General features: G+C 42.8%; 3 protein-coding genes across 5 annotated transcripts in view; 1 reads left to right on the plus strand and 2 right to left on the minus strand.

Annotated features, from left to right (window-relative positions):
• Window positions 1–113: 113 nt before the first annotated feature.
• Window positions 114–3964, plus strand: LOC137608174 (zinc finger protein 436-like). Of its 2 annotated transcripts, none has more exons than XM_068334309.1 (2): window positions 114–399; window positions 665–3964. In XM_068334309.1, exons 1-2 carry the CDS (start codon window positions 201–203, stop codon window positions 2266–2268), a joined length of 1803 nt encoding a protein of 600 aa, XP_068190410.1. In that variant the 5' UTR covers window positions 114–200; the 3' UTR covers window positions 2269–3964. The 2 variants fall into 2 exon arrangements, with proteins under 2 accessions (XP_068190410.1, XP_068190411.1); XM_068334310.1 differs by lacking the exon at window positions 114–399 and having other exon boundaries at window positions 665–733; window positions 832–3964.
• A 233-nt stretch (window positions 3965–4197) lies between these two features.
• On the minus strand, window positions 4198–5088 carry hcar2 (hydroxycarboxylic acid receptor 2-). The gene has a single exon (XM_068335444.1). It carries the CDS (start codon window positions 5086–5088, stop codon window positions 4198–4200), a length of 891 nt encoding a protein of 296 aa, XP_068191545.1.
• Window positions 5089–7197: 2109 nt separating this feature from the next.
• Window positions 7198–14767, minus strand: part of sapcd2 (suppressor APC domain containing 2) — an 8571-nt gene continuing 1001 nt past the window's right edge. The window contains exons 2-6 of one of the 2 annotated variants that reach the window (XM_068335594.1): window positions 12210–12343; window positions 9627–9773; window positions 9263–9364; window positions 8815–8937; window positions 7198–8707 (exon numbers count right to left, since the gene is read on the minus strand). In XM_068335594.1, the coding sequence (XP_068191695.1) occupies window positions 8579–8707; window positions 8815–8937; window positions 9263–9364; window positions 9627–9773; window positions 12210–12343 (635 nt within the window). In that variant the 3' untranslated portion in view covers window positions 7198–8578. Of the gene's footprint in view, window positions 8708–8814; window positions 8941–9262; window positions 9365–9626; window positions 9774–12209; window positions 12344–14767 lie in introns of both variants that reach the window. The other variant, XM_068335593.1, reaches the window with a different exon arrangement.

The raw sequence follows: 14767 nt of genomic DNA on the forward strand, positions 1-14767 counted from the left end.
CCACTCCCCGCCCATAGGGGCGCTACACCCGCTGCTGGCGGGGGGTGGAATAAACAACCCAGGTCGCTACGTCACATTCATGCGACTCTATTTGCTTTGTTTGTCCCGTACACGGTAGCATAGCAGCAAATACGCACTTTAAAACTAGAACTTCTTGCGCTTTTTGAGAGCTGCTAGCCGTCGCAGCCGCTTTATGGAACATGGCCAAGTCAAATAATCTGAAATTCTTCCTTGAGTCATCTCTGAACGAGATCTTCAAGGCGACTGTCAGCGACATCTTGGAATCAGTGGACCGGACCCTGTCAGAATATCAGGGCGCAATACAGAGGATCGAGTCTGAAAACGAGGACCTAAAGCGGCTGCTGTTTGCACAGAATAACGCGGAGTCTGCTGCTATAGGTATGGTTGTCGCTAAGTAAGATAATAATGGAGACTGTCGGTGCTTGTCAACGCTTTAAATAGTCTAATTTCGAGCAGAGGGATGAGTTTCTTACACAAAGCAGTGGTCATTTGGGATTAGCTGAATGAAAGTATTGTGACAACAACTCAGAACTAATCACAGATATCTGTCCAACTTCACCAAATATTTTATTTTACGAATTATTACTATACAATCTGCCCTCCATATGAACAGCAAATTAAAAACTGCATTACATTTTTACAGATATTTGTGGACAAGGTGCTGCTGAAATGCTTTCTGAGTGGAGCAGTCATCCCATCGCCTCTAACCAGGGTATGTTCAAGCTGTCCATACGCAGCAGTGACAAAAAGAGCTTCAGGAGAAAGCATAAATATAAGAAGACCTTATCCTCTGCCTCCTTTGCACTGCAGACTGAACAAATGGTAGAAGCACCATGTGTCTCTTCAAGTACAGGAGAGGCAGGTGTCTCCAGCCAAAATGTGATATCTGTAAAAACAAAGACTGGACTGGATGAAAGCGGAGCTATCGACCTCTCACAGCCTTCATCTCTTCTTGACGTCACAGTGAGGTCAATAAAAAATGAGAGCACAGAGGTTAGCTTGGGTAGTCATGATGCCTATGAACATCTGCCGCCATCTAGAGGCCGCAAACGAGACTCCACGGGCAGTGACAGCGAACTTGAAGTCACCATGTTTTCTGGTAGCTGCATGCGGGATGAACAGCCCATTAAGGCAGAGGAAGAAGAGCAGCACTGGGAGGATGATCGTGAGATGAAGGACGAGTTGATTTACTATCCTGGATCACAAATGGATGGCGAGGAGGACATCCCGCTTGAACAAAACCATTCAGCCTCAGTTCCCGCAGATGAGTTTTTCGAAATTCATGACAACTTTTTGCGCTGTCCGGTCTGTCCCAAAACATTCAGTAGAGCTACCTCGCTCAACATTCACATCAAAACTCACAGTGGCCAGAAGATCCACAGCTGCGGCTATTGCGGTAAGCGCTTCAGCCGGGCCGATCTCCTCAAATCCCACACGCACACCCACACCGGAGAAAGACCCTATTGCTGCACCATATGCAACAAAACATATGCCCATCCCGGTCAGCTTAGGATACACAAACGAATCCACACTGGCGAAAAGCCGTACTCATGCTCATACTGCGGGAAACGCTTCAATGAGCACAACCAGCTCAAAGTCCACTTGCGGACTCACACTGGGGAGAGGCCTTACAGCTGCCAGGAGTGCGGCAAAACTTTCAGCAATGCGGGCAACTTACGAATACACGAGCGGATCCACACCGGCGAGAAGCCGTATTGCTGCGCTCAGTGTGGAAAGAGGTTTAATGGTTTGGGAGACCTCAAAACGCATTACAGGATTCACACCGGAGAGAGGCCCTACAGCTGTGAGCTGTGTAAGAAGACCTTCAGCCAGACGGGCCACCTCACCATACACATGCGGATGCACACGGGGGAAAGACCGTACAGCTGCAGCGAATGTGGCAAGAAGTTCACGGTAGCCAGCAGCCTTAAGCTGCACCAGAGGACTCACACGGGAGAGAAGGAATACAGCTGCTGCTACTGCAGCAAGAGCTTCAGCAGGGCCAGCCACCTGAAGAGACACGAGCTGGTCCACACCAAAGAGAAGGTCTTCCTCTGCAACAAATGTGGCAAGACCTACACAGACCAGTCCTCTCTTAAGAAGCACCTGAGGATGCACACCTCTACGGAGCAGCAGGCTCAGAGCGAGGGAAGCATCAGCGATGCTGAAACAACCTCGGCCCAACCCTCAGCTTCTGACACACTTTCAGATTCTGAAAGAACCCAAATCCAAAATCTTGATGACTAGAAAAAAAACTGGAAATATGTATTTTGTGTGATTTTTACATAATCTTTGAGTCAGGATCCACTTGTTCATCCCACACACAGCTGTTAACGTAAGATACTAAGCTGTGCTGTTATTGAAAGCTCTCGGAAAGGCAACTAAACCTAAAATAGACAACTGTTTCCCGTTCCAAACTGTGTGCGATGTTTTTGGTACAGTGCAAGACCCTGTTGTTATATTGTTGCTGTGATTTTGGTAGATCCAGGTATTACAAACACCATGTAATTGGTTAGTATAAACTCCTATATTCCTCTTGTGCTTTCGTCTCTGTAACAGAGAGAAAACGGGACCTTTAAAGAACAACTGTTCTTGTTAAACATGCTGAATGTCACCACAGTGTTGGTGGCGTGTCTTAGAGACGCTTTAAGGGAAGTTCGTGAACATGCCCTCTGACCGGGCTGCAGACGCACAAATGCTGTATTTCCAGTCCAAGTGTTTGTTTTTGACCTCTAAGTCCTGAAGGAGTTCGTAGGAAATAGATGAGTGTCTTAGAATTTAGCTGCTTTTACGCTCAACGATGAAGATAGCCTGAGGGTTAGAATTATGTGCTGCAACAGAGTGATGGTGAAGACCTAATATATTGCTGTATATAGCTTTACCTTTGTGGTCAGTAGTTTGGTCCATTGAACTGGCAAGAATGTATTTATGTAGTGATGTTACAGAGAACTATCTTAATGCACATGTTCAGTAGTGAGTGACAAGTTCTGAAGATGTTAATAATCAGTATTTAAACCATTTAAATCTAACCCTGATTTAAAACGTCAAGAGAAATTAGTTTTCGTGTGTTTGCTGTTTAATCAGGAAACGGCAAACATGACTGACATAGGAGTAAAAATATTTATGAGCATAGGGTTACTGTTTGTTGTGGTTTATTTATCCACACAGTAATGTGCATTAAACCGAGTGTTACTAGGATTGTACTGTAACTTAATTTTTGTGATTTGTGACTAAATTGAAAGAGAAAAATTATGGAAAAGATGGTGCGTGCCTTATATACTTTGATGTCTTTTAATTTAATTGAAAAAGAGTGTTAAATAATCTGTGTTTAATAAAGTGCAAATGTGTTCAGTGAGGTGTTTTTTATGTGTTAACAACAACTACAACTATAGAGAAATGCCTGTGCATAATGCTACGGTGTAAAGTTTATATCCTTTAGAATTAGTACTGAGTATTTTCAAGCTTTCACACGTGTGAGCACAAATGCTCTCCGTAGAGGACGCTTTATGGTTGGGCTGTGTCCTCCTCATTTTAAGTACAATAAAATGGAAGAAGAATGAAGTAAAAGTTTATTTTACAGAAAACACATCCTGATCACAGTTTAATGACCTAAATGTTTAAAGACTCAGTTCATCTACAAGATCAAAATGACATTTTCTTACATAAGCTTCTTGACTCTAACATGGTATGCTGATAAATACATTTTATTGGTTTCAAATCGATTCCCATAGACGCATTACACTTAACAAATGAAACATCTCTAGATATCCATTTTTGTCCTTGTTAATATTCCCCAATGATATCAGTGGATCTTCTGGAGTAACCAGGAAGACATTTGTGGAAACACATTCAGCACAATAGCAAAATTTACGCTGGTCTTTTTATTCATGTGGGAGAGATTTGGCTACCTGTGTCCTACTTTATTTGTGTGAAGATGAGTAAACCCGGCAGAGCTCATTTACCAGACAGGAATGAACGTTACATTACAGTAATCTGGTAATCAAAATTGCTGCAAGAAATAAAGATTTTTTTCCTAAAACTTGAAGGTGTTTATTTCTAAAAGCCTGACATTTTGAGAATTTTTTTTAGAAAAATTCTAACAGATCATGTGGAGTTGAGATCTCATTGTGTAGCACATCTATTGAATAATAAATATTTTTTAGAATTTAACAATCCCTATTGGATTTGGGTTGTGCTGCTGTGGCAGCAGAGGAGGCTACTGGGTTTCTCCTTGGACAGGTAGAGCATCGGCTGAATGCTGCTGCTGAAGTCCATCAAGCCAAACGCCAAATAGTGAATGTAGCACTGAAACACATCGGGAGAGAAGTAGTGCTGGAAGGGGAACAGCGCCACGGGCGGGAAGTAGTTGAAGACTATAATCGCCAGGATGATGAGGACCATCTTGAAGGCTCTCTTCTTCACAGGATGCATCGCGTCCCTGCCGGACCCAGACCACTTCAGCAGCGCCCACAAGATAGATATGTTACAGAACACCATGAAGGCAAACGCTGCCAAGATCATCGCCGTGAAGACCTTCTCAAAGTTGTGGATGTTACCAATGCATTTTGCGCCAGCGTAGGCCAGAATGACCAGCCAGACGAGGAAGGCCAGGACCGCCCTGTGCTTACGGTCCTTGAGTTCGGTGAAGGTGATGGGATGGACCACGGCCACGTAGCGGTCCAGGCAGATGCAGGAGAGGAAGAGAGGCGAGGAGTCTTTCATGCCGTAGAAGAAGCGCAGGACGTACCAGGTGCTGCCGGTGGTGAGGAAGACTATGTTGGCCAGCTCCAAGGGGGGGATGAGACAGAAGAGAACATCCAGAACTGCAAGATGAAGGATGAAGATGTCCGAGGTGGAGGAGTCGCCCTTGTTCTTGTGGATGAGCCACAGCACCATGAGGTTTGCGGGGATGCCCAGAAACATGTTAATGAACTGCAGGCCCAGATACCAGATGAGAACCCCAGGCATGTCTTTGCAGCGCTCGTACACCAGCCTCTCCCCAACAGTGTCATTCGGGGGTCTGTGAGAGACGAAGAGCACCGAGGAGTTCACGAAGAAAACCTCCATGATGTGGAGGTCAGAGGTCGTCGATCTGTCAGATGAACAGAGCAGAGTAGGCTCAGTTATTAGATGCTTTGTTTGAAATGCTTAGAGGTGATTCAAAAGAATAGTGTCAGTAGGTTATGTGATAAATAGAGATACAGGGCTTTTTGTAAATTAGAAAATAAATCATGAAGAGGTGGCAGAAAAACAGGGAAGGAAAAAAATGTATAAAAGCTTCAGGTTTTGGTTATTGTCTGATCAAAGCCTTGAATCCCATCAGGTAACGACAGCATTTGTTCTATTCTTGAAATTGCATGACAAACCAAAAGTCTAGTATTTATGTTGAACTTTTTTGTTTGCATTTACCTTTTTTAAAGCGTCACTGATCGTGATATAAAGGAAATCAATGAAAAAAACCCATGCAGTTTTTTTTTTTAAATAAATATTTTATTACCTTTTTAAAGCAACATTCAGTCCTACATTACAAACATTATAAATGTCTTTAGTTGACCGTGATGTGAACCTATCAGTATATTTATATCCTCATTTTAATTCCTGCTGGAATAAGCATTTTAACCCCTGAATTACAAACAAACACATCATTAAAGCACAATGACACAATTTTTGTTAATTATGTACATTTATTTGATAAATACATCGGAATCATGCATGTTTGGTAAAGGAAATTTTTAATTCCTTTCTGTGCATTCATGCAGCTGTATGGATCAAGCAATGGTATCTAACTATATTGAAAGAACTCCATAAAAGAGTAGTATTGTTTGTCTGCATACTTAAATACTTACCTTATATCAACTGGTGGCACATTCCACAATCTTTGTATCTATGGATGATATGTACATGTTTAAGATGGCTGTAAAAAAAAAACTGCCGAACTTCCTGTAAACTTAGCAGTGCTAGAATAATATAGTGTTAAAAGGCAAAGCTGAAAAACTGACACCAAAAGAAAAATCAACATTCCTACTACTTAAAGAAAACCGCCTCTGCATTTAGAGGTCAAGAGGAACCACTATAAACCACGATGAGACTCACCTGAGCATCAGGATGCAGCACCTTCCTGAACTGGACCACTTCTCCACATAATCCTCCTTAACAGGGATTGTCTGCCCCGATGTGAGCAAATACCCAAACCCTCTCCTCAAAACGAATGAAAGAATCTTTTGGAAAATGACACTACACTTCAGGGATGCTGGTCCACTCTGATCGTCCAATCAGAGTGGCGACACAAGGGCGTGGCAGCAAAGGAGCTCCCTCTGGGTGCTGCAATGTCTTTTTTGGACCCCTGCACATTTATCACACCTTTACAATGAAAAATATATTAGAACATTATTAAAGAGGGATAAAGATAATTTTCTGAATAACTAAACAAATGATTAAAGGGAGTCGTGGGCTAGATGTATTGAAGAGATTTATTATAGACGGTGGCGTGTTTTGGCAAGCCATCATTTATTACCACCGATGTCAGTGATGCAACAAATGAAGAGTGCCTGATGGAAAATCAGCTGTAAACAACTGATGCAACAGTTCAGAATATCACCTCTGATTCAATTCAGTGCAACCACAGGTAATATGTTTCAGGAAGCTGACATGTTTGGAGGGGTGATGTCCATCAGTGGGGTGTCTATGAAACAGAGGCCCGTATCTCTGCCATGAAAAACCAGTCTGCTCATATTATTCTCATGCAACATGTTTAAGTTTCTAGTTTGTAAAATCATGAATATTTAATGGGGATTTTTTGCAGGTATTTTGGGGCTTCTGCATTACTCTGTAATCCCCCACAAAAGTCGCTCTTTCTTCTATTATCTTCATTGTCCTCGTTCTGTTGACACTGAAATCAAAGCTCAAAAATTCTTTAGGCAAGTTTTTTATTGAATTCATAAGACTTCTACTTAAATCTGGAGTAATCTGATTACCCACAGCACTTATCAAAATAAAATAATTCTAAAGATTGGAACACATTTTTGGTCTTCAAATGAGCAGAAAAAATGATTAAATTGTAGGGTGAAAATATTTTGTTATGACTGTATTGGTTTAAAATAATTCCAAGTCACCTCTTTTCTATTTAATTGTAGGTTCAGTCTTGTGACATTGTGAAATAAAGAACCAAAGTCAGCAATTGTTTGGTTGTGTTTATTATTTTACACTTCCTCTGAAGGAAAAAAAAATTTCACTCACACATAATGTAGTTTGAGCAGCAAGAAATCAATAAAGTGGAAAATAAACATCAACATGTTAAGTGCAGTCATCCCAGCGGTACCATACTGATCCATTACAACACTACAATATTTTTTCTACAACCACCCACTTACTAATAATATTGTAAACTTGTGGATGAATGAACGGTTTACAGTTTTAGTATAAAACAAAGTGAGACACTTACAAGGACCTTTTCTTTATTCTTTTTCTACATCTGTGCTAACATTTAATGTCCAGGTTTCAAAATCTCCTCAGACTTTCAAGCAGAAATCATGACCCATGTAAGAAATCCTCTGATAAACACATACAGGGGACGCAGCGCTGGAAAGCCAAAAGCGATGATTCTTTTTCATCTGCAACCAAGGAGCTCGAGCTCCGACACATTCAACGTCTGCCATTTTTATCCTCCTCTGCTCTCTTCTACGTGCAAACTCCCAAACGTTTCTCACCCGCCTCTGCCTCTACGTGACAATGGCTTGTAGTCTGTTTCTTCTTTCTGTCTTACAAAAAAATATCAAAGTCCATGAAAGGTCATGACATTAAACATGCTAACGGAAGGTAAATGCTCTCTCCCATCATGCTTCTCTATCGTTGTAACAAATGAACACCCTAAAACCCACATCTCTGGTAAACATAGCATCATACAAGAAGTAATATACAAGGAGGAAAATACTGAAAGATGTGGGCAAAGTTATTATATTTAGATAAAAGTACCAAATTTAAAAAGATTTTAAAATGCTAATTGATGGGTCACAGCAAGTAAATGCAGCTGATAGTGTTTTAATATTTGAATTGTAAAAAACAAGGGTGTGCTATTCCATCAGAAATCCCCCTTATGGTCCATTTTGGAAAACTACACTAAAGTTTATGTTTCCGCTGACTGTATAGTCGAGCGGCAGCAGTGAATCTCTTGGGAGAGGGAGTGGAAATTTTTTGCATATGCTGTAATCCTGCAAGAAATGGAGCGACGCGATTTGTGGAAACCCTGCTCGGCTCTTGAAAGAGTTCCAGCAGGAACACGGTTCCATCTGTCCAGAAAAAAAAAGAATAAAGAATAAGAGCTTTTCTTGAGACCCTTTCTTGGAGTGTTTGGATCTAGGTAGCGCCCGGCTTGGTTGGGAGTCGCCACATGCCGCTGCAGTCAAGGGCGTCGGTAGGTCGTGGCTAAAGGTACGTCGCTGCCACAGGTGTGGTGTAAACAGTTGGTGTCAGTCTTCCTATTTTACTCGAGACCAGATTCACAATACTGTAATTCCTGGCTGAAACAGTGATGTCATGGTCTCGCAGAGCGTAATTGTTTTCAGATGAAGGTGGAATCCATGGTGCTGGTGTCGTGCGTGCTTCGAGCCCGAGCCTCGAAAAGCTGCTTTATTAAAGCGGACTTCTCCTGCTCCAGCTGGGCGATCCGCTCGCTCTTCTCCGTCACCTCCTGACAAAATATTAAAAATGAGTGAGCGACACCCTCAGTCCTAAAAAAGGAAATGCAAAGCATAGCAGTTAGCTGAATCTAATGGTAGTTTGTAGCTGGTGTCATACCTGCGTGAGGAGTCTGTTCTGGTCCTTCAGTCTCTGGATGGCCTGCGGGGGGGGAGCCGGACCCGGCGGCGGCGGCTGGTTAGCTGGGGAACCCGCGGCTGGAGCCGTGCTGGAAGGGAACGACTGCTGGGAAACAAAAGGGAGATGTTTTCAGCACAGAGGGGTGCTCTGACCTCACGTTGTAAAACCCCCACACACAGCCACAACAAGCGGCAAAACATCCTGCCACATGGCTGCCATTTGGTACCCAAACTGCTATATCATCCTTATCCTCTCAAATTAAAGACAGTTGGACTCAGTGCTAGTTTGAATGTCGCAGCCTGTAAACCTCACCATCATTTTCTACACCATTAGTACAATTTTTATGTGGATGATAGTATCGGTTTGACTGATAATCAGAGAACGAGAATCAAGTCAAAAACGGCATCAGTTTGGATGCAACACTTACCATCCCAGAGCAGGAAATCAGGTCATTCAGGCAACGGTTGACTTCCTGCAGTTTGGGGATGAGGACGTTCATGCGACTCTGACTGGCCTCTGTGAAGAAGTCCTGTTAGGATGGGGAGGGGGGAGAGACAATCATCAAATTCACAAAAGCACTAAAGGGATTCAAAGACGACAAAAAACTTTTTTTTTGAAGCATAAATGATAAAAATGGACATGAATTGAGATCCAAATGAGAGAAACAAAGAAGAAGATGACTTATATGAACAAATAAAGTTCAGATGGTTCAAATTTGTATTAGATACAACATGTTTGGAAAGATAGACTGAGAGTACAAAGAATCAAATCTTCAGTGCTTGTGAACTGACCGAGCAGGGGGAGCTCTGGCCGACCTGCCGCTGCCTCTCGCTCACGTTGTGGATCTGTCCCTGATACCAGTCCCGAGCCTGCTCCACCACCTCCAGGCCTGCCAGCAGCGAATCCTTCTCCTGCTCCAGTTCTTTCATTTGCTTCAACTGTGTGTGAGTCATGGTTACAAGGGGGGGGGGTGGTTGTTGTGGGGAGGAGGGAAAAAAATCATTTTGTTACGAGCAATCAATAATCAAAGAAAACTTGAAGCTAACTCGGACTAACTCCAATCTCTTCACGACAGCATCTGCAGCGAACACTTTGCGCCGGCAGAGACAATGAGGCCGTACCGATTGTGCCGAACTCGCTCCCATCCTGAACAATGTTTAGAGGAGCAATCAGTCCAGCGTCATGGCAACCATGCAGCAAGCTAAGAATGGAGTAAACAGCAGACCCACTTCAACTATGGCTGCCTCAGTGTGAGTGTGTGTGAGTGTGAAAGGGAAAGAGGGGGGAGCGTGTGTGTGTGTGCACATTGAGTTATGCTGACCAGGCTGTCCGCAGCCACAGTCCAGGCCTCACTGCTGGCTTTCAGCCACCTGGTGTGTCATCTTTCTCTCCAACTCTTCTCTCCATCACCTACGGTGTTTAGTACATTCCGCTGCTCTCCACTCACCACTGCTGGTGAAAACACAGCCACAGCTCCACACCGGGATAGACGTTTGAGAAAATAAAATTTACAAAAAGGACAAAGGATTCCTAAAAAGACCCTTAAACCCAACAATTTTGTGGTCTTTCCCAAATAGTTTTTTTTTTTTTAAGGGAGGGTGCACGCCGAGAAAAACAAGGAGGAGGCTGCTGAAGAGGAGGGGGTGGGAGGGTCCGTGTCTAGAATAAGCATGACCCCAGTGGAAGGCTGCATGGCTGTGTGCTGGGAAACAATGTTTGGGAAAGGAAAGGACATACACATGTGGAGGGAGGAGGGTAGCAAAGGAATCACAGAAAATTCTGTGCGTGTGTGTTTGTGTGCTGGATGAGCGGGAGAGGCGTGAATGCACACAACCATCCACGTAAAATAACATGACTCCCATTGCACATGCCAAAAGCACAGGACAAAGAAGACTTGTCTTTTTAACGGCGAAACAGTTTAAACACGTCCAACAGTCCTAAACAAAAAGACTGACAACCATCGATAAAAGTTAACATGGATTCATCTCTGATTCGAGATGATTTCTTCACTCTGCATCCAACCAAACTTACAAAACCTGACCCTGAATTACACTTCAAAATTAAAGTGAGAAGAGAACATTTTAAAAAACTACAACCAGATGATGTTTGTCATGTCCATCAACTAAAAACATCTCCACAATCTGACAATAAACAAATATGATCAGTTTATACAAGAGGAAAAACTCACCACTGATTCACCAATTAAAAGCTACTTTTTCAATATAGCAATTAAAAAATATGAAGATAATAAATAAACATTAATCACAAAATATTTGTCATTTTCCTTTATTGCCACTGAGACACTGTTGTTCAAACTCTGACGCTCAACAACACCAAGGACACCTTAAATCCTTAATAAAACATTTACGAAAACACGTCAAATACAAACATGACTTTCCTTTAGACTCTTCGGCCCCCTCTGCCTTTCCTTCTCCGTCCTCCGACCCCCCCCCCCCCCATCCTACTCACCCAGAGAAAGAAGTGCAGCGCCTTGGTGCTGTAGAGGCTGCTGCTGAGGGGGATGAAGACGGTGGTGTAGGCCGCCCACACGGCCGTCCAGGCTGGGCCGGGCCGGCCAAACCAGTCCTCTACGTCCACCAGGCCCCGGGGCCCGACCCGGCTCACTACCATCAGGGCAGCCGTGGGCCGAGTCGGCCTGGGTGGGAGGGCCCGTGAGAAGGGGGAGGAGGAGAGGGGCAGGGAACGAGGAGGGAGAAGGAGGGGAGTCGCTCAGTCAGCCCCTGGTGAGCAGGAGGCCAGGGGGGGGGGAAGAGAGACGGAGACAGCGGTACACACAGGGAGACAAAGAGGGAGAGGAGCGGAGTGGAGAGTGAGGGGGAGACCGAGTGAGGGGAGGCATGAGCTCCGAGCCTGAGGGTGGGAGGAGCAGAGCGGGGGGAGTATAGCGGACAGTGGGGTGGGAGGAGAATGTGGGGGCCAATGGGACGCTAACGGAGAGGAGCTTGTTCTAGAAGGCTTTTTATGACATTGTCTGAAATTATTTCTCCCATCGTTTAAAAAATGTCACGTTTGAAAGTTTCCACCTATCAGGTACTCTTCAGCTTTTAATGAATACTGAGATCACATCTGGAATCAGCAGCACTCACAGGTTTTTAATGTCAGTGTTAACCTATAGAATGAAATAGTGATCAATCGAAATGATTCAATACAGCATCTATTAAAAGTAAAATCAGCCATTCATCGCTCTGAATGTACGTTCTTGATCAAAGTGTGATCTTTGCAGAGTCATTAATAATGGATGAATGAAAAGTCACATCATCAGTAACATTCGGGAATATTCCCACTGAATCCCAGGGGTGGCACCTTTCAGAATTAATTTAAGTCACTTTGCGTGTGTGTGTTTGTATACCAACCATTCCATAATCCACTCCGTTGGATATGGTGTGTCGCCTCTGCTCTTCCCGACTCCGCCCTCGCCGCCTGGAGCCACCAGAAAATCCTGTCGCAGATTCGCTCTGAGATCTCGGCAAACCGGATTTCACAACACCTGATGGAGACAGATTGAATGAGCGTGACTGTGGGCCGGAATGCACAACGTAATCCCAACAGTTGGACAGGTTTTGCATGGAAAAACGTACTGTAAAAAATTTTTTAAAGTCACAAAAAGAGAACATACTCTCAGGGATGGAGTTCATTAAAATGTTATAAATGACAAGGAATAGAAACAGGTTTTCCACATCTGAAGCAGACAGTCAGGAAGAGAAAAATGAACACTGAACATGAATCTGATAAGAAAATACTGTACATTCAGGCTGGATTTGTTCACCACTAGGGGAAGCTGGAAGAGTTCACCACTAGGGGGAGCTGTACTCCCACTGCTGCAGATAGTGTCTCGTTTAGAGAAAACTCAAATCACTTTGGACTCAATGTGGAGCATTTAAAACAGACTGACTCAAAAATGACTGTTCAGTTACTTCTGTTATATAATTTCATATTGTAGTTAGTTAGTTGGTCACAGTTATAAACAACAGTGAGTAAGGGGGTTGGTTGGGGACAAATCCATACATTTTTAATAAGGACCAGGATCCAAATTTTTTTTCATTTTCTTTTGCAAGACTGATGAATTCATTCCTAAAAAAAAAGGGTTATTTTTAAAATCTTTGTGGTTGGGAATTGGAGTATGGACTCTACTGATCTTCATCCTAGTTTTAAAAATTATTTTGTACCCTTGATTAATTATCATGAAAAGTACCAGAGCTACAACAAACAACGGTGATCCAGAGAGTAATAAACAAAGTGTGACATTTAGAAATTACAGAGACAGTAAATTCAACAAAGAGAAATGAATTATAATTATATGGATATACAGTATGATCTGAATTGAATGCATTGAATGAAAGCAGCAACTAAAAAAAGACCTCATAATAAAGAACTCAATTGAGGGTTTGATTGCAGCAGTTTTTCAGGTTTAACAGTCAAAAGACAAGCAGGTCTGGTGAAGAGGAAGCTGCTTCTAAGGCTCTCAATTCTGTTGCATAAACTTCTCAAATCATCTCAGTGATATTTGTCCTTTAACATGAGATGAAGTGCGCAGCAAACCAGTTTCTCCAAAAGATAAAGTGACAGAGAAAGAGATGAGACTTTGAGTGATGTGCAGGGTGTTGCAGAGGATTTCACCACTGCTTGATTCACTGAAACTTTGGCCTGAATGATGTAATCTGGCCTAATCCAAACGGGATTGGCTGCATGTTAGAGATTACGACATGGTCAGGGTGGTCAGTCCAAATAATGACACATGAAGCCTGTAAGTTGGCATATGAATTTTGGATAAACATCTCATTCCAAAAGCTATGAATGAGCTTTCCACAAGAGTGCACTGATTGCAGTTATTTGTACCCGTTCAGCTAGCAGGCGAAGAATTTTGGGTGATTCAAACAAAGTGGTCAGGTTTGGATGAATCTGAGACCAAATTCAATGACTTGCTGTTCTATTGCTGTGTGTTGTGTGTTTTTTTTTCATTTAAATTGACAAAATAAGAAACTGAAAAAAAATTTGAAGAGTGGATTTAACTATGCATTCTACTCCTCTCCCTATCTGAAGTGAAAGCGATGGAAGCCCCAAGGCTCAATAGAGAGTCTCTCTTATTCTTCTAGACAGGCCTGCCTGGGTGTTCAGCGATCAGGAAAACTCACACGGAATCTGGTTGAACGCTTGCGTTCTTTCATGTATTTTGTTCAATGGAGAGAGAGAAAGAGAGAGAGGGATATGAAATCACTCTTTTGTGATTGTGAGAGGAAGGAAAATAAGAGTGTGAATGAGAGGATAAGAGCCTGTATTTGCAGAACAAACGAGATAAGGACCAGGCAAATTGAGACTTTCTCAGATGTAAATCATGGTGTCCATCAGGATTCCCTGTGGAAAACTGGGTGGAACAAACACGCAACGACTGTATGTTCCCCCCAAGGTTGCTACATTTCTGCAGGAATTTCTGACACGACCTCTAACCTGACCCAAGGTTAACAATGTCAATTATTCATTCAGACACCCGCCAGAGCCCCTTAAACAAGGCCTGTTTAAGATGTGACACTACACTGGTAGCTGAGAGGACCTTCATCACTGCCCAGAATAACACTTACATACAGGTTGGGCCTTTACACTGTCTTGCAAGTACTGACTACAAGCAGGATTTCAAATTGTTTGTGGATCACTGCGACCAATTAAATTATAATATTAGAATAAAACTGACAAAATTGGATTGGACATAACAGAGTCAGTGATGTGTGCAATCAAAGACTCTTATGGAAATCCAGTCCAAACTTTGTTGGGGCACAAATAAGATTTGGTCATTAAGTCAGCAAGGAATTTAAACCCATGCACAAATAGAAAAGGATGAAGTCCCAACAGAACCATGCTAGATAAATCTGACAAAAATATGATCAGAGTCATTAAGGCAAATTTAATGAAACTAAAA

The sequence above is a fragment of the Antennarius striatus genome, chromosome 15 (assembly GCF_040054535.1).
Source record: "Antennarius striatus isolate MH-2024 chromosome 15, ASM4005453v1, whole genome shotgun sequence".
NCBI classification, from domain to species: domain Eukaryota; kingdom Metazoa; phylum Chordata; class Actinopteri; order Lophiiformes; family Antennariidae; genus Antennarius; species Antennarius striatus.

Excerpts from the sequence above, each read along its gene's own strand:
- LOC137608174 (XM_068334309.1), top strand. The coding sequence starts at position 201 with ATGGCCAAGTCAAATAATCTGAAATTCTTCCTTGAGTCATCTCTGAAC. Across the intron at positions 400-664 it reads CGCGGAGTCTGCTGCTATAG|ATATTTGTGGACAAGGTGCT; the intron begins GTATGGTTGTCG and ends ACATTTTTACAG.
- hcar2 (XM_068335444.1), bottom strand. The coding sequence starts at position 5,088 with ATGGAGGTTTTCTTCGTGAACTCCTCGGTGCTCTTCGTCTCTCACAGA.